General features: G+C 26.6%; 2 protein-coding genes across 3 annotated transcripts; one reads left to right on the top strand and one right to left on the bottom strand.

Moving 5' to 3' along the window:
* The first annotated feature begins 7788 nt into the window (after positions 1-7788).
* LOC114131747 (fatty acyl-CoA reductase wat-like) lies at positions 7789-13118 on the top strand. Of its 2 annotated transcripts, XM_050203000.1 has the most exons (8): positions 7801-8788; positions 9379-9627; positions 11138-11265; positions 11334-11443; positions 11621-11810; positions 11890-12150; positions 12457-12714; positions 12789-13118. In XM_050203000.1, the coding sequence occupies exons 1-8, from the start codon at positions 8600-8602 to the stop codon at positions 12874-12876; spliced, it is 1473 nt and encodes a 490-aa protein (XP_050058957.1). In that variant the 5' UTR covers positions 7801-8599; the 3' UTR covers positions 12877-13118. The 2 variants fall into 2 exon arrangements, with proteins under 2 accessions (XP_050058958.1, XP_050058957.1); XM_050203001.1 differs by lacking the exons at positions 12457-12714; positions 12789-13118 and adding an exon at positions 12284-12436 and having other exon boundaries at positions 7789-8788.
* A 2914-nt stretch (positions 13119-16032) lies between these two features.
* On the bottom strand, positions 16033-18966 carry LOC114131748 (F-box only protein 9). Its single transcript, XM_027997049.2, has 7 exons — positions 18398-18966; positions 18153-18321; positions 17965-18080; positions 17734-17897; positions 17127-17318; positions 16445-16685; positions 16033-16379 (listed from the first exon to the last, which is right to left on the bottom strand). Exons 1-7 carry the CDS (start codon positions 18425-18427, stop codon positions 16194-16196), a joined length of 1098 nt encoding a protein of 365 aa, XP_027852850.1. The 5' UTR covers positions 18428-18966; the 3' UTR covers positions 16033-16193.
* Between the last annotated feature and the right edge of the window lie 406 nt (positions 18967-19372).

Genomic DNA, 19372 nt, shown 5'->3' with positions numbered 1-19372 from the left:
TCATCATATTCTTAAATAATTTGAACTGTCTTAAGTCTCAAGTGATTCCCAATCTTCATTTTCGTCATCGTGCATATCGTCGCTGATTCGGCAACAACACCTATCTCATATTATAAGGGTTACAGGAACACCAAAATACATGTTACCAATGATTCAAACTAATCGTTTTGAATCATTATTGGTTAAAAATGTATATTTTGTACATCTTATTTGTATTAATTGCTTATATAAGGTAAAAAACCTTAATTAAAAAATATATTTGAGATATGCTTAGTTTTAATTTGATATGGATGAGTTTAGATAGGTGGTTTTGTCAATTAACAGTTATCAATAGGTATAAGTTATTTCTAAAATCTTTTTATTGTGTTTGCTCATAATATGACAATAATGAATCTCGTACAGGATTAAATTATAAGTATACAAAGTCATAACATAATATAAACATAAAATTTAAGATTAATCATACTATTATAACAATTATTATAGGTACTAAAGTAACTGTTCCTATCTAAATAATATTATTATTTTTTAATTATTGTTGCACATACTGTGTGTAGGTTGATTTGTCTATCCAATAAACTAGCGAACGCATTATTTAATACAAAATGTTCGATGAAACGTTCAAGTTAGTTCTCGAACATTAGATACCATAAGATACCCAGCTTGCGCCTGGAATATGAATTACATGATCAATGTTTAAAAAGAAATTAATTATCAAAATAAAAAAAGTACGTAATAACCATAATTTACCTATAATATAAATTTTGAACATTTTATTACATAATAAAATGTCAAGAAATTATTTTAAGTTCAAAAACATATTCTGTGTTGTAGTTAATATAACTATAGTCAATAATAGTCAATGCTATATTATAGTTGTTTAAACCAAAACTATAAATTTTGATTAGGTTAGCTACGGGATTTATTTAGATGTACAAAGAAAATCATTGCTCTATGCTAGTTTAATAAATAATTGGACGGGTTTTTTCGCTATTTAATACAAAATTATTATACAACATAGACCATGCGAATAAAGGTTAACCTCGTGGCGTTCACGTATTATACGCATATATTAATAGTATATTATATCTACATTCCAGGCTTCCAGCATGCCATTTATTAGTTTATTTTATTTAAAACTAACACATTTGCTAGACAAACGGAATTATAAAAAAATCGCAATAAAATTCGTTAATATGACGTCATAATAGGATTTCTAACAGCATAGTAAAGTTAGTAAATGTATATTACATTTAATATCTTGGATCATAAAACATCGGAAAAAATTTAGATTTAAAAGTAAAGCTGTACATCCATACAGGTAATATTATTATAATTGATATATATATATATATTAAAGTGTTATAACCGGTAATGGTTAATACCTTTATGGCTACTCGTAAGTAAACCCGTATATGGCATATAATATTATATAGTTGAACTAAAATTATTAAAATAATTTATTGTTTGTGACGTTGGCATAGAATAAATAATGATAGTTGATACACAAAGTTATGCCTACGGAACTGGATAGGTCTTTTTCCACCTTAGAATAAAAAACGATTACATAATGAAAACATAACTGAAACCAACGTGAATAAAAATTAAACGTACAACGTCAAGTATTTGATGTAAATACATCAAACGTTACATCTTAAAGTAATTAATACATAATTGACATACGGCGAACAATAATATTTTTTCGGTGAATTGCATTCGTGTATTTCTCATTTTAACGCTTTAATGTATGTGACCTAATTGTGTAGTGTTGAACACTATATTTTTATGATTAAACACCGGATTTTACATAACTTACATTTAACTACATATTTTGTACGTCGTATATAAGCAGTAAATTCATTTTCATAAATCATTACTTGATCGAAAAATTAACAAAATTGTATAAGTACATTTTAATAATTATTAGTGTATGGAAATCCGATCTTTACTTATGACTTTATGACCTTTTGTAATAATTTCAAAGTACTACACATATATATTTGATTTTGGACAAAATTACATTTTTTATTGGAAATAATTCAAAAATTATAATATAAGATATTTAAATTGTTAACTCGATGCTCTATAATAACTATTAAACACATAATACGTGATTATTTTAATTATACCTTGAGCGATTTATTGACTTCGACATTTTTGAGTTTTGTTAATTTTTTTTATAAATGTCATTAAAAAAAAATTATGGTGGATAAAGAACATGAAAATTTAATACATAGTTCCATAGTTTTTCATATTATAAGAATTATAAAAAAAGATTGAATGTAGAATACAAATATTTTTTAAGTTCGTCTAAAGTTTAAGTTTTGAAGAAATTGGATATTTTTTTCATAATTAGCTATTAAAAGAATATTCACAATCTATCAAATTAGATACATTATCCAAAAATAAACAACAGTTATATCATGTGATAAATAATAAAACGATATTATAACTAGTGATAAAACTGAATATTGTTTAAAATTAAATATTTTAATTTTAGAGCGGCGAATAATATAATATTATTTAAAATGATGTTGTTTTGAGTGCATGTGTACAGTGCATACCAATAAGTAATTATAGAAATTTTCAACTTTGAATGTGGTTTTAAATAGAAAATTAGATCTAATTTGTCTTCAAAAAGGTCAAAAATAAATATTCCAAATTTTTTTTTATAATACGGATAAACAAAAAAAAATATTAGAAAAACATAAATTTTTACAAAAATCCAATGTTTTACAAAAACGATTTTTATTTTTTTGTGACTCAAGTTAAGAGTTTTTATTATAATTTTATTTTTACGATACAAATTAAAATATTTTGATTGTTTTTATAAGCTTATAGGCGTGAACAATTTTTGATTTTTTTTTCTATAAATCTCGATTAAAAATCTTCTGCTTGAATAAATAAAAATCGTTTGGAAATTCAATACAATATAACTCCTCATAAGTTGTTAGTTAATAATTTATCAAAAATATCAAAAATCTGTAGTTACAATATTTTTATTAGCGTTTAAATTTAAAATATTCAAAAGTTTTCAAAAAATTAGTATAGTTAGAATTCATAAAATCTTTTAGTTTAACGTTTAAGTTTTAAAAATTTATCACTAGATTTTTTAAAAGTAGTGTTTACTGAATCCTTTAAATCTTTTTTTTCTTTTTAAAAATTCGTTTATTTTAATGAAAATTTACAAAATAAATCATACATTTATATTATAAACCCTATTTTTACTATTTTATGGTATTCACAGAAAAATTAATATTAAATTTCGAGTTATAAAAGTTGATTTAATATGGCATAAAATATAAATATATACATATTATTATAAAAATTAAACTCTAATAATATAATAAATTAGGTTGACAGATCGTTATTCGTTTAAAATAATGCCCATAGCTATTTTTCTCCAAAAATAGATACCATTTTCCTCTACTGTCCATTTTTCTCCAATAAGGAATTAAGAATAAAAGTAATGTTTATGTTTATGTTTCACATAATATAGTTATGCTGTACACAGAAAAAAACACACACACACATTATTGTAAAATCAATACATTCATCACTTCAATTAGAATCTAAAATACATTTGGGTTCATAATAGAACAAAAAAAAAGAAAAAAAATTTAGATATACAAAAACAATTAGGACGAAATTACATAACATTTTAACGATGAATAACGATGTCAATTACTGTGTTATAATTACATAAATTATTCGTGGCCTCGTGGGGATTTAATTTTAAGTAAATATTATAGATTGTAGTTCACACAACAGTATTTTCCAAATGTTATGTAACATAATTTTAAGATATTATTTAATTATAATAATGAGTATATTCTTACTACTGTTTCATAGTATTTTCAGTAAAATATTATTAACTCTAAAGTTAATAACAATACTATGATATGGTATATAATATATATATATATATTATTGAAATAATTAAATACGTAAGTATACCTAATAAAATAAATGCAATGTTTCGGAAATAAATAAATCAAAAATGTCAGTTGTCCATAAATAACTCAAAAAAAAAAATGTTTTGATACTAAATTTAGCAGAATATTGAAAACACTAATATAAAAATTTGGTGATAATTTCAAGTAATTACGGTGATTCGTTTTTGAGTTACAATCATATAATAAAAAAATCGATTTTTGATAACTGTTGGAAAATTCTTACTTTTGACCGTTTAACGTACCAAGAATATTCACTTTACCATCAGAAACAACCCCCTAAGTTTGAAATTAAAGCATTATTTCAACAATTTATGCTGTACTTAGACACATACACACACAAAAAAAACACATCATTGTAAAGTCAATACATTCTACACTTTTTTCAGAATTTAAAACTACTTCAATAGCAATATAAATATATTTTTTAACATAGGCTCAAAGACTTTTTTTTTACTTGTTACTCACACTAATACATTATTGAATCGAAATTTAACGTATCATCTATATTACCGTAATCGGCGTCGGCGTGATCCACTAGATAACTAGAAACCAACTTGCTCATCTTTTTTAGATTATATCGGTGTATTGTTGTTTCTATATTATGTCCTTCAAGTATTAAATATAACAACAAACTTATTAATTGAACAATGTAATAATAATAATATTTTAATACCTAATAGGTGTTTATATTTATCATTGATAGATTAAAAAAAAAACACTTAACACGGTGTTAAGTATCTAATCAAGTAAAGTATACTCAATACTGTGTTAAATTATATTTTTAAATTTAAAGTTTTCAATGTTCAATACTGAAAAAATAAATATAAATGTTATATAATTAGAATTATCTATTCATTGATAATTTATTCGTAATTCATGATTAATATGATTAATTGCTATAATTACTTCGTTACAATATTTTTTTCTTTTCCCGTGTTGTGTCTTAATTTTTCCTCGAAGAAATTCATCTATAATTAGGTACTCGAAAAACTTGAAATCATGCTAAAGTTTTTGCAAGTAATAATATGATTTCAAAATCTATGTATAGGCTACTAGATGATCCTGTGTGGCATTTACATGACAAATTAAATGCCAATAGATTTATCCCTTTTTAAACTCCATTAAATAAAAACTATAAATATTTTAACGCAGTGAATTTGAGTGATTAAAACCAATTGTCAATTACAAAATACCTTTCTAAAATTAATAACTTTTTTATTTTATACAATAACTAATGGCAACTCCATAATAACAAAAAAATATTCGTTTTTCGTGAAACCTTAAATCCCTGTGTTTGAACCCCCTTTTAAAAATTTGCATAGAGTTGTACATCTTTAATTTATCATATACTATAGAACAGGGTTCGGCAAGTAAATTATTAGTAAAACAATTATCTATAGTTATTACAATCAATTTAAATTAAAAAATTACAATATTAGATAAAGGTAATAATGCATTGATAATAATAAATGTACCTATGGCATAGGCAGTCATTAACACTAAAATAGTATGTATTAATGTATCATTAAGACATAATAAATAATAATATAAAGAAAGTTATGCTGAGGAAACATAATATTGTGTTATTTGACGCTGTCGCTGTTTGCTTGTGAGTTCTGTAGCTGTCGGAGAGTTCGTCAGGAGCGTGTGTGATGAAAGTACGTTGAAAGGTGACACAGCTAATATGGTGGATTATTGTATATTGATTGTTTTGATGTACCTACTAAAAATGTTTCCGATCATAAATCATATTAAACTTTATTACAATCGTTTGACGTAGTTCTACCTTCGCGACTTTGCAAGGCCGGGGTCATAAGGTCTAAAAGGAACAGATATGAAACCGTACTAGTTAAAACAGCTGGGCGCTGGCCAAATTAAATTTTTGATCATAATTATCGCTTATTCAATTGCACGAGGTTAAGACTAGTTTTAGCACGTGTCATTCAATACGAGTGATATACAATACACTACATAATTTACCTATACACCAAATTTTAGAACTACGACTCACGAGAAGGATAAACTTGACTGGAGCAAAAGATTTGGGTCATAATAAAATTTTTTCCAAAAGATTTATAATATTATACAGTATTGAGCCACTAAAATTTTACATTTGTATAACAGATACACAAATGATTTTTTTTTATTATTTAATCCAAAAATTAGACTATTATAGTTTAATTAATTTCATATCTTAATAAAATAATTAATATATAATACATAATTTGGAAAATTTGATATAACACTGCATAGCACACAAAATTTTACTCAAAGCAACCGCGTGCCTTATCAAAATGTGATAAATTATCCAGATAATTTAACATTATTGGTTTCGATAGTGGCTATCAGTTGTATTTCAAAATATCAAATGAAATGGTTAAAAAGATGCTGAAGTGTAATTTGCAAACATTATGAAATATCAACAATAATATTCTATAATAATGATAATAATATGAAATATTAATACCATATTAAATCAACTTAAGTAGCTCAAAATGTAATAAAATTTTTTCCAAAAAAGATTAATAGTATAAATAAATGATTTATTAAAAATGTCATTGCGTATTGTAAAATTCATAATTTAATATCATTATTATGTATATCATAAACGTATATAATATATATATATATATTATACATATTATGTCCCCACGAAGAATGTTTATGAATTTATAAGAAAATAATTAATATCGTTATTCATTGTTAATAATATAGGTATGTAATTTTGTTCAAATTTTAACTTCTTCGAAAGTCTACAAAAATTAATTGTGTTTGAATATTTTTTATATTTTTTGATTTTTGTATAAAATACTTATAACAAAAACACTTATTAAATATTGACAAGCTATTAGGTATATTTTCTAATAGTAAAATGCTTATACATATTTTTATTTTGTAAATAATATATACATTTGAAAAAAAAAATAAGCCAATAAATTTGAAGGTGGTTTGAACTCGCACAGTGACATTTTACCGTCCAGTCGTGTTCAACGAATATTATTTTACCTAACCTAACTGGAAGTCGTACAATAATATTCAATGAATAGGTTATAATCACGATCAAGTTAACCATAAATATATTTTTATGGATCCTATCTCTGGAAAAAAAAGTGGCTAAAAGTTAGTGAAAAGTTCCTTTTAAACAAATTTCATTGGAAATCTCAGAATGTTAACCTCCTTCCGCCTTCGTGATACCATATCAATCATTTGTTTAACGTAATTCAAAATAATTTTTTCTATTTTTTATTTTTTTTACAATATTATTATTTATTATTTATTAGATAGACGTAGTTTAACTACAAGATATATCGTATTTTACAATGATACGGCTTTTACAAGCACATGCAATTTTACAATGTTTATAATATAGGTATATTATAGTAGTGATGATAATTGTCTCTGTTAAACTTATGGAAGTTTCGTATTTTAGTTATTTTTAAATTTAAATTTAATAGTATAATTTTTTAAAGACGGGGAATTCACAAGAATACAATAATAACCGTTTTTTTTTTTTACGTCTATAATTTTATTCTCGGTATCTTGTTATGACGCACGGAGACGGCTGACCCTGTGACGTCACGGCCGTCGGCATTTACTCGTAACTCCATAAAATAATCATTTTTTTCGTATTTGGTTTTCTCATCATTATTTTATATCGTTAAGAAGACTTAATGTTCTTAAACCAAACGCCGCATACAAAAACTTAGAGAATAAGGTACGCTGTTTTTACGATCCGCAAACACCGAAGATTTAAGCCACGCCTATTACTCGCGACGAACGACTCTTACTCATTCCTCATTCGTAAACGTTTTTTACGCGGATTAATACACTGATACGATCACAGCGTGGATACGACATTGTACAGTTTGCGCAGACATTTTTTTATTATCGCTATAATATTATGTTTAATCATGATTTAATAGTATGTCCACGTTTTGTGGCGTACAAGCAGACAGCGTGACGTATGCTCTTTAAATCATTTTTTTGACAAATCTGTTCTTTGGAGATGAAGTCTATCTCACCAGTCGAGTTACTTTTTGGATTTAAAATGTATGATGTTGCACGAGAAAAAAAGATGAAAAGTAAGTTAACCAGACTGCTGCTACTACAGTTGTAGACGTTGAGTGTATTCCTTGAAACGATTAAATTAATACTTGGTGAAAATATTAAGTATTTACAGTTATCTGCTGCAGTTTTTGCATTATATAATAACAAAAGAAAAATATCAATGGTGTCGTAAACTGGTTTGGTTAGCACAAAACTTTCCGTTACTTCTTCTTATCTTGCTTTTTTTTACGTTTTCTTGATTATTAAGGAAAGTATTGGAAATTTTTTACTTTTGACCCTTCTGCTCAAAATACCAAATAGATCCTATTCGGTACCAGCGATTTCCTTCAACGTTGAAAACTTAAGTATTATTCTGCTTTAAAAGGCTATGATCATAAAAAAAAACATACACATCACTGTAAAGCAATAGATTCGTCGCCCCACTCTAAAAATCTTAATCTAAAAGGAAGGTCAGCAATAACTGGTAGAATAAAAAAACCCGTTTTATCTATCAGTATATAACTGAGAACAATCATTTGCATATTCACAGTGAAAGTATTGATGTTAAAGCTGGCAAAAAAATAAATAAATAAAGTATGAGGATTAGTATAGCCGAGACGTTTAGGGATGGAGTGGTTTTCATCACTGGTAGTACGGGATTTCTAGGAACAATACTTTTGGAAAAATTATTAAGGTCGTGTGATGTAAAAACTATTGCGGTTCTCGTTAGAAGTAAGAAAGGATTGGCCGCCAGTCAAAGAGCTGTGGACATCTATCAACGAGCTGTAAGTCAATTTTTGTACCTAATAGTTGAATAATATGTATAGAAAAATTTTTTTAATACATAAATAAAATAAATATTACATATTAGTGATTAATGTATTTAGTAATTTTTTATCATATAAATCATTACTTTATTAAATCTAGGAACGTTAGTTAAAAATATCTCATCAAAAACCTTTGGCAGGAAGATAAAAAAAGTTTTACAGGGTAGTCTGCAATTTATTGCGCAACGATTTATATACTGCAATTATTTCGTATACAATACCTGTTTGCCCCAGTATTGGGACTCAAATTAAATACATATATGTAAAGGGTAACCTATCCGGATACCTATTTTATTATATTATGTATGTTAGGGTTCTAGAATTTTTTAGTAACTTATTAAATTAAATACAATACAATAGAATCTCGGTATTAAGTTTTATTATATCAGACAAAATATAAATGAGAGTTTGTCAAATTAATACATGTTAATAATTCGCAATACAAACATTTATTATTTTGATAAACATACTTTTAGAGCAATGCAATTTTTAAAAAGATTGAATTGATATGATTATCTTATCAAGTAATTAGTATTGTGCTTTTTAAGGTATTTGATCGTCTTCGATTTGAAAAACCAGACTTTGTGACCAAGATTAAAATAATTGATGGCAATTTAGAAGAACCCTCGTTGGGGTTTTCAACTGACGATCGTGATTGGTTGATAAACAATGTGAATTTTGTTTTTCATTGTGCTGCTACAATTAGATTCAATGAATCTATACAGATGGCAACAAAAATAAACATTCAAGGAACAGAAAATCTATTAGAACTAGCAACAATAATGAATAATCTTAAGGTACGTATTAGAAATAAAAAAATAATTTATTATCATATACGTTTATAGCGTTATATTTTTGTTTTTTTTTTTTTTTTTTGAATTCAATGGCGCCATTTGAGTTTTATAATAAGGGTGCCAAAATTTAAGCAGTTAGCCAGTCAATTTTTTTTTGTCAGGCCACTGCTTTTTCAAAATAGTAGGTAATCACAGATATCATTAGTGTGTGTGTGTTTTTAATAGCAGTTTTATAAATATTAATATGTTAATAATATTCTTATATTTTATGATTTTTAATAAAAGTTATTAATAAAAACAGGAAATTGTATGTCAACTATATAATGATTTGAAAACAATACAATAATACCTAGTGAAAACTCTTAAAATAAATATAAAATAGGATAAATTACACAGATTTTTTTTCTATAGCCAAATTTTTCAATTAAATTATAAACATACCAATAATCATCAAATAGGTAGGTACGCTCTCAAAATGGTAAAATCAAAAAATATGCTCTTTAAAATTATAAAATATACTGGGTTTATAAAATTATTGAACACCTCCACATTTTCCCTCTTTTATTTTTGACATTCATGATGAAGAAATTAAAAAATCATAAAATAGGTAATCGATAACTAAACAACAACACTTAACGTAAATTATGTTAACATTCGAAAACTTCAATCAGAATCAATAATAAGTTCATATTTCATTTTCGAACTGTTTTGAAACGTATTTTCTGATAATCGGTCTGAAGTATAAGCATAATATTGTATAATGCCATACCCATATACGTCGATACGCACTTATTATAAATCTATACAATAAACTAAATACTATATTTTTATTATACAACATTTATACCTATATCAATGAAAAAATAATATCTGAAAAGTTGGAAGTGTTGATCAATGATCATGCATAAACGCATTGTGCATGTTATAATCTAATAAAAATGTACAAATAATAAATAATATGCATATTATTTATTATCTATATTTACATAAATAATAATATATTATACCTACGCATTATATATTAATCATAGCAATTAATAATATATTTTAATTATTACACATAGGCCATCACCTGGCGTATTGTAAATTTTAATCCAGGTCAATAAGACACAGAAAAAAAAATAGGGTAGCCAAATTATACCCTACTCCCCCCAAATGGCGCTCCTGTTTTAATTTCAATATTAATAATTAAAGTATGTTTTAAAATTTTAAAGTTTTATTCAATATGATTATTTGACATTGAACATTTATTTTATGATAACTTTACCTATTTAAAAAAATTTAAGATCCATTAAATTAAAACTAATAAAAATAAAAAATAAAAATTAGGACAATCATGTAGAATATTAAAATTACATAAATCATAAATGATTTTAGTATAAATGAAGTTTAAAAAATGATATACGGAGTTTTATTTTATAATAAAAATAATCATAAAATATCATAGTAAAATTACTAATTACTAATTAGTTTTCTTGTAACGGGTTTTCAATCAAATGATTGATTATTTCAGGGTTTTGTGCATGTATCAACCGCTTACTCACACTGTCCAAGAAGTGAAATTAAAGAACAATTTTATCCCGTTTCAATATCAGCTAAAGAATTAAAAAAATTAATTAAACGAGATGAAAACATTCAGAAGTAAATATGTTTTTTCTAATATAAAATTTCCCAGTTTCTAATTATCATAATATAATATGAAAAAATAGCTTTGGAGCTGATTGGCCAAATACATACACTTTCACTAAAGCGCTTACAGAAAATGATATTTTGACGTATGAAAATCAATTGCCAATTTCAATATTTCGTCCATCAATTAGTAAGGATTTAAAATATGCAAACATGTAGTATAATGTGGAAAATACGCTAAAAAGGATTATTTTTAATATAATCGTGCAAAATCCAAAAATTAGTTTAAGTTTATATCGAATATTTTATTATTCATATGGTTTTTCGAAAATCTAATCAAAAATAATAAACAATAACGATATTGTAGTAGGGTGTACACAATCCGAACCGGAACCAGGTTGGTTAGATAATATTAATGGAGCATCTGGTATAATTACTCCCTTAATCGTCGGAATTTTAAGAACAATTCAATTATCTAGGAATAAAAAAACTGATATTGTCCCAGTCGATTACACTACAAATGCACTTATTAGTGTAATGTGGAGTACAGTAAACAGGTAAAAATTTGTTATATATGACACTATAATATTATATTTGCAATTAAATCGTTTGTATTTTTATCGATTTCGTCGATAGGTATAAATATAGTGACGAAAAAAACAAGGAACCGAAAATTTATAATTACGTGTCAAGTGCTGATAGCCCAATACATTGGGACAAGATCATAAACTATACGTTTGAAGCTTACCATCAGGCCCCTCCGTTGGAAACGATGTGGTATATATTTTGTATATTTTCCGACAGTCGATGGCTCGTTTATATTTTAAGATTTTTATTGCATCGGATACCTGGTGCGTTCATAGATTTTTCATTCATTATACGTGGCAAAAATCCAAAGTAAGTATAGTGTACCTAATAAAATTAGGTACGTCAAATATAGTATTAGGATTTTCATAAAATAAAATAGATTTAATATATCCTTACTTATTTCTAATATACTATCGCAATTGTTTACTTGTTTTAAATTTAGAGTTCTAACGATTGCATTCAAGTCAGATTTATTACAAGCTAAATTATTTAAATCGCTAACATCATCATCTGTATTTTACAATATTAAAAACTATATCTACCCAGATTATCAAAAATGTTAATATGATATGTACCGAAAAAGATTAATTATGATTTTGTAATATGTTGATTCAGAATGTTGAAAATGTATAAGAAATTAGAAAGTATGACTGATTTGTTAAAAGTGTTTACCACGAGTGAATGGAAATTTGACAACGGCAATACACGAGAATTATGGTCGTTACTGAGTCAAGAAGATCGTAAGACATTTCGGTTCGGTTTCGAAGAATTTGATTGGAAGTCTTATATAAAGTACACTGTTTACGGGATTAGGAAACACATTTTACACGAAGACTTAAGTAACTTGCCTAAAGCGTTGTCGAAAAATCAAAAGTAAATAATATTTTAAATTTCATATGTATAATTATATAACACACACATTTCTTTATTTTATGCAATATTTACAGGTTATTCTGGTTGCATGTGTTGTGCATTTTTCTCATTGTTTACATCGTATTTCAAGTATGTTGGATGTTTGTGTGTCGGAACTCATAAAGTCATAACCTTTGCACCATTATTAAATTTAATATTAAATAACAAAAATGTACCTAACGCCTATTATTAATTTGTTTTGAAATTAATTGAGCAGAAATTATAATTTAACAAGTATGGCTACAAGCTAAATTATTATTGTGTTCTGTAATAATTTATTTTTTATTAGATTTTATTTATTTATTTATTTATATATTTTTTTTCTGTATTTTTTTTCTGAAATAAAGTTATTATAATATCATGTACAGGGCTTTAAAACGTTTTCAGCCTAAATTTCATAGGAGAATTTTTTTTTAAAAATCACTGTTAACATTAAAAAAAAAAAATTCTCAAGTTTATTTCATATATTCTTATACAGGTACTTCTTAATTAATGTAAACACCCATAAATGTCAAGTACAGTTTATGGAAATTATCGGCATATTAATGAATAACCTACCTAACCGCCTATATGGGACGCAAAATATAAATAAATTCATTTAACTACCTATGAGATAACTAACAGTATACATTAAAATAATGTAAAAAAAAATCTAGTCAAACACGACCATCTGTCCATCTGTCATTGCTTCTGGAGGTCATCATCTTTCATGGTGTTATTATCAAAACTTATATTCATATAATATAAATCTGTTAAAGGTATATTCAATATTGTATATAGAGTTATTCAAAGTCTTCAATTGCCATAAATAAATCAGTCTTAATACTGAGTTAACGGGAAAAGGGATGTACCTAATCGATTTTGAAAAAAATTTCTTTAATTTATTAAACAAGGCTATTTTTGTTTTTTATATTATTATTATTATTATTAATATATTTTATTACGTGGTAGAATAACTTTAAAATAATTTTTAGAAAAAACTATAGTTTATATAAATATAAACTTATACTTATATGCTATATTAGCATTGTAAGTTGGTTCATAAATTTTATCAATTATCGTATATATTTAAATGTTGACACATAACATAGAAACATCACATCATTAAAAAATTTAACACTCAGTTTTCGATAAGTTTTTCTTCAAATAGCTACCTATAGAAAAAGCTTGAGTGTCATTTAAGAAAAATGTTATAAGCGTTTAAATTAAAAAATTTTACCAAATCGCGTAGGTAACGCTAACGATTTTCAATATTTGTTATTACTTTATAATTCGTAGATATTTGAAAATTTCTCCAGTTATTTAGATTAGCATTTCCTTTACATGATTTTAATTTATAAAATATTTCGCTTATTTTAAGGTTATTAATTATTGGCATTTGAAATATTCGTTTTTGTGTATGTTTTATAAATATTTATAACATTTTTTCGCAAAGTCAAAATACTTTAAAATGTAGTATTAAGTTCCTCATAAGTTAGTCTTATAGTGATTCAAAAATTGTAAGAATACCTGAATACATAGGCATAATTTTTTTTTTTTATTAGCATTTTAAGTTCAAACATCGACAAAAATTCATCAAAATCATGAATATTTGCAAATTCTTTTATAGGTTACATAGGCATGATTTTTACCTTTAAGCATTTGCAGTTTAAATTTCAAGAAAATTCGTTAAAAGTTTAAAACCAAGTAAATAATTCATTAATATTCAATTTTTATAGCTAAGGATTGAAAATTTATAAGTATTTTACTCTGTAACCAAAAATCTTAAAAACATGTAACTAGTTTTTATTTTGGATATTTTAAGTTACAATTTGAATAAAATTAGATAGGTATGTAATTAAAGAATATAATTTTAATTATATTTTTGTAATTTAAAAATATTATTCGTGAGTAGGTGATTGAAACCATGTATATTTTATATACAATAGGTAGTTAATGAAATGTTTTTGGCAAAAGTTAACTCAACTAATGGTAATACTTTAATAGCAATATTAATACATCATAAAATATATTATATAATCTATGACAGAGTTCAATCAGATTTATTCCTCATATGCAATGATTTATCGTTGAATCATGTTTAATACATACATTTTAATGATTTACTGTTTAATGATGAGGTTCACTCGACATCTACTATACAGTACAGTTTCTCATTTTTATATTTGATACTATATTGTTACCTATAGTAGTCTAATATAAATGAAAAAAAAGTTATTGTTTGTACAAAAAAGTTATTAACCTTCATTTCAATTTCTTAATAAGTAGATACTTTCATATTCACAATATTTGATGTGTGTGGTTTTTTGCTTAAATAAAAAATTAGTTTATTAAAACTTGATCTTTTTTTAATTCAGTCAAATAATTAACATTATACAGAGTACAATAGTAATAACATATTATTAATTGAAATAATAACATGTTCCTTAAAGGAACACTTACTAAAACAAATAAATGTATTATACAGTACAATTTTACTAAAAAAGAATAGTTAAAGCATACAGGTTTTAGGTATAATAGTAGCGCGTTAATAATAGCTTGATATAATATTAGTATTTACCTTAACAATAAAAGATGACAAGCACTACGAGTTCTATGAGATTCTAATGAAAATAATACATTATTCAGTTGCGGTTCTCAAACTTTTTTTTTTGAATACCAATTAGGTGTGTTATTAATAAATTAGTCATATTCCATTTATGACTAAAAATAGAACGATCCAAATTGTACAATTAGATACAATATAATTATTTTTATTCATTAGTTTTTTAAAATAAGATATGAATTAAATAACAAATTTTCAATGAGATCAAAATCGAATATTTATTTTTAATTTTTCGTTCTACCACCATTTGGTCTTATGCGTACCACAGTTTGATAACCGCTGCATTATTGGATTAAAAAAAAAAATAAAAACACACAATATTATTTAATATAATAAAATTTGTTAATACACAGAATGAAATGACGTATACCTTCCATAAAATATTTTGTTAAATAATAAATACAAATAGATTTAATTAATGAGACATTTCTATGACTAAAAGTTTGGATGCTCATTGAACACAATAAAACAAAAATAAACTTTTATCAATTGGAAAAACTATTTCCATGTTTTAAGGGAAATGTGTTTAAATTCAATATACCATAATTAAAAATTAAGAAAGAATATTAAATATTTAAATTTTATAAAATAAATAATAAACTACACATAGCGTAGTGATATTATGTAACATTGAAGATAACATAATGAAAGCATTTGGAGAAATCACAGGCCGCTGATCAATACACAATTTATTTTAATTATTTTACTTATTTTAAATAATAGACAATAACACATAATAAATTCAAGATTCAACCATAATAAACAAAAAACTTATAGACAGTTTCAAATGCTTTGTAGAGCTCATTATATTAATTTATTAAGTAACACACTTGTTTTATAATACATGTAATTCATCACCGTAGCATTTCACACGAGAAAATATAAATGGTGGAAGACGATTATTAGATAAATCATACTTGGTAACCATTACTTTATTAACACTATTTTTATAAATTATTTCATAATCTGTACATCTTAATTTCCAGTTATGTTTGGATTTGTATTTTGAAATTTCTAAAACCTAGATTAAAGAAAAAAAACAATAAATTATAAAATGAGAATATATGTTTTAAAATAGTAGTATACCATGTTAAAAGTAGTCTTCCGCTGGTTGTTTTTATCCAAACCAAGTTGTCTGTGGAATCCTCGGGGGAGTTCAACTTCACTATAAAGAGTCACGAATAATTGCTTACCTGACAATCTATAGTGCCCGGGGTAAACTTTATAAGGTGCTCTTATTCTTGACTCTCTTGTCTGTAATTTTGGTACTACTTTGGACGGATGATCGTCAGACTGCACCTTTACGACACGGCCATCAGAATAAAATCTAATATCAAAAACAAAATCAAAATATCATACATTTTTGTTGAATTACAAGAGAGCTCATTAAATGTTGATTTGCTTGGGGTATTTAAAAAAAAGTAATAATATTAAGTTCATATATTGGGTGAATCACTAATAATATAGTGATTCATCTCTATATTTTTGTAAAATCAAACTTTCTTTTAAGTTTCATCAATTGTCATATTTATAATAAATCAAAAATTGTAACAAGATTTGGTAAATTAAAAAAATTAAATATTTCTATATCAAATTCAATTACAATTATTCTAATGAAATAATTATAAATTTATAAAATAGCATTACTAAAATTCTAAATTCTATAATTAGTTGCTAAATATTTAAAAAAAATGAACCAACTAACAATTTGAATATTTTTTTTTTGTGATATTTAATTTTATGTAAATAAAGAATAAATCATTATTACCTTAAGTATCTGTAATAAACAACATTAAAAGAACGTCCATTAGAATTATCTACAAACGATTCTTCACCTCTTCGTACATAAGATATTTTACTAATGTAACAACCAATTGTCAGTACACTGGGTCGTTCTATGAACATTTGTCGCCAACTTCCGTTATACTGTACTATATCCTTGACATTTGAAGGCCAAAATCTAAGTAACAGATATATATATATAAATAATATAATATATGTATTCAATTATACAAATAAAACTAGAGACAAATGCATTTCATGGATATCAATCATAGCTAAAATTAAAACTATAATTTTTTATCATTCAACTTAATGTTTTAAAAAATAAATATAAAACTATATTTGTCTTAACTAATTAAAACATAACAATTTTAGAATTTATTGAAATATTACGTTTGCACAATTTCAAATAAAAGTAAATAATGTTCTGTTTTTTGAAATATAACATTAATACAATTCTAAACTCACTAATATTGTGGAACTTAAAAAACACACATTTAAGTACAATACAGAAAATATTGAGAAAAAAAGTTACCAAAAAATATTTGTTTCAAAAAGAAAAGAAAAGTTTAATTTTCATTATGATAGCTTACTTTGAACACGCTCGACGCCACAACTCAGGATCTCTGGCACACAAGTACCAACCACGACAAACAGCTGCACACTGTTCTAACATACGTAGATCAAGGTTATAAGACACGACGAATCTAAATATGTATAGAACAAGCTCGAACGGAAGGTCTGAAAAGTGGGTGGTCTAGAATGCAAATAAAATAATGACAAAGCATCTCATCGAGACATATACGAGAAGGACATTTTCATACCGATTGTGTACACTCTGGAAAGCATATTTGAGGTCCCATTATTCTCTGAAATCTCAAGAAGAGGTCTTCCTTGTTATCGTATTCGTCTTCGCATTCGTCACTTACAGTGTTTTCGTCTGCAGAGAAAGAGAGATTATCAAGTGAAATGTATCGCATAAATAAATAATAGAGTTACACTCGCTGCTCACCACCAGTCGTGTCCATAGAAGAAAAGCGAGAGACTAAGTCTTCGTCAGCAATGTTCTTCTCGACGTTTGGGTCCAACTTCAGCGCGCGTTTGTAGCAACGCATCGCCTCGTAGTGGAGACCCTCGCGTTCGTAGTCGACCCCCTTGCGGAATAACGGTTTGGCGTCATCCTGCGAAAAACAACAATGTCTTTCGTTTCACGAGCACGATATTATTATATTATTATGCAGTATAAACTGGGATTACCTCGGGACACGTCGATGTCGTCGCGTCCATGGCGCGCGGTCAACCAGTGGTGGTCTTCTTCAACTGCCTCTTTCTCAACCTGGTCGTGTAGTTGTAACTGCGGTTGGTCACGAAACCGTCGATGAACATCAAGAGTATCAGCATCAGTAAAATGACGAGCAGCTTGAACAGTATACGGTAGCGGAACAACAAGCTGAGGGTGAGCATCACCCCGTGTAGAAAGAACACGGAGAGCACTAATTCGTGCACCGGGGTATCATAACTATCAATTCGCCGAGCGTGAATGGCCATGTCGCGAACGGCGAACGGTAAAAAAGATAATAAAAACGAAGGTGAGATAACGTCGCCGGCGCGCAGTTGATAGTAACGGTACAGTAGGTATTTTGTATTATTTCACAAGAGCGTTCGATTACAATAAATTAGGTCTAGTACGGTCGACGAATTGTCGGGAAACGGAGATCGTCGCGATCGGCGTTCGCGTCTGTACGGTTGACAATCGCGGTATTATACGTTTTACGTACAATAATAGTAATAAATTTCGTTTTAGTATGAATTCGCCGCAATGCTCTGCGCGGCAGTTCTCGATTTCGTTTTTGTTTCGTCACGGCGTTCGATTTTGATGTTTTGATAACATTGTCCCCGTCAGCTGTAGCTCAGCTGATCCGGATTCGCGGTAGCACGTCGTCCGTACGAACGGCGATGGAGGTAGAATATTCGTCGAAAGTCCGACCTCTTTGAGAATATTTGAGATTACGCCACAGACGTCGTGATACGACCGGCTATGCCGACGACGACTTGCCGCCGTTTTTTCATTATTATTTCGACGTCCGTCCAAGTAGGTATTATACGTTCTGCGACAACAATAATAATTCCGATTTTGACGAGAACCTTCGATAATATTTACGTGCCGTGGCTTATTCCGCTGTAACAATGTCAACGTGATCTGGCCCCATTGGATAATGCGGACGTGGTGTG

Source organism: Aphis gossypii, chromosome 3 (assembly GCF_020184175.1).
Source record: "Aphis gossypii isolate Hap1 chromosome 3, ASM2018417v2, whole genome shotgun sequence".
Classification (NCBI taxonomy): Eukaryota; Metazoa; Arthropoda; class Insecta; order Hemiptera; family Aphididae; genus Aphis; species Aphis gossypii.
Note: the sequence above shows the minus strand (reverse complement) of the source record. Positions and strands in the feature narration are given on the sequence as shown.

Coding starts and splice junctions, on each gene's coding strand:
- LOC114131747 (XM_050203000.1), top strand. CDS start 8,600: ATGAGGATTAGTATAGCCGAGACGTTTAGGGATGGAGTGGTTTTCATC. Junction 8,789..9,378: donor TGGACATCTATCAACGAGCT/GTAAGTCAATTT, acceptor GTGCTTTTTAAG/GTATTTGATCGTCTTCGATT. Junction 11,266..11,333: donor CGAGATGAAAACATTCAGAA/GTAAATATGTTT, acceptor ATGAAAAAATAG/CTTTGGAGCTGATTGGCCAA.
- LOC114131748 (XM_027997049.2), bottom strand. CDS start 18,427: ATGGACGCGACGACATCGACGTGTCCCGAG. Junction 18,081..18,152: donor TTCTATGGACACGACTGGTG/GTGAGCAGCGAG, acceptor CTTTCTCTGCAG/ACGAAAACACTGTAAGTGAC. Junction 16,686..17,126: donor GTTTATTACAGATACTTAAG/GTAATAATGATT, acceptor TTTTGATATTAG/ATTTTATTCTGATGGCCGTG.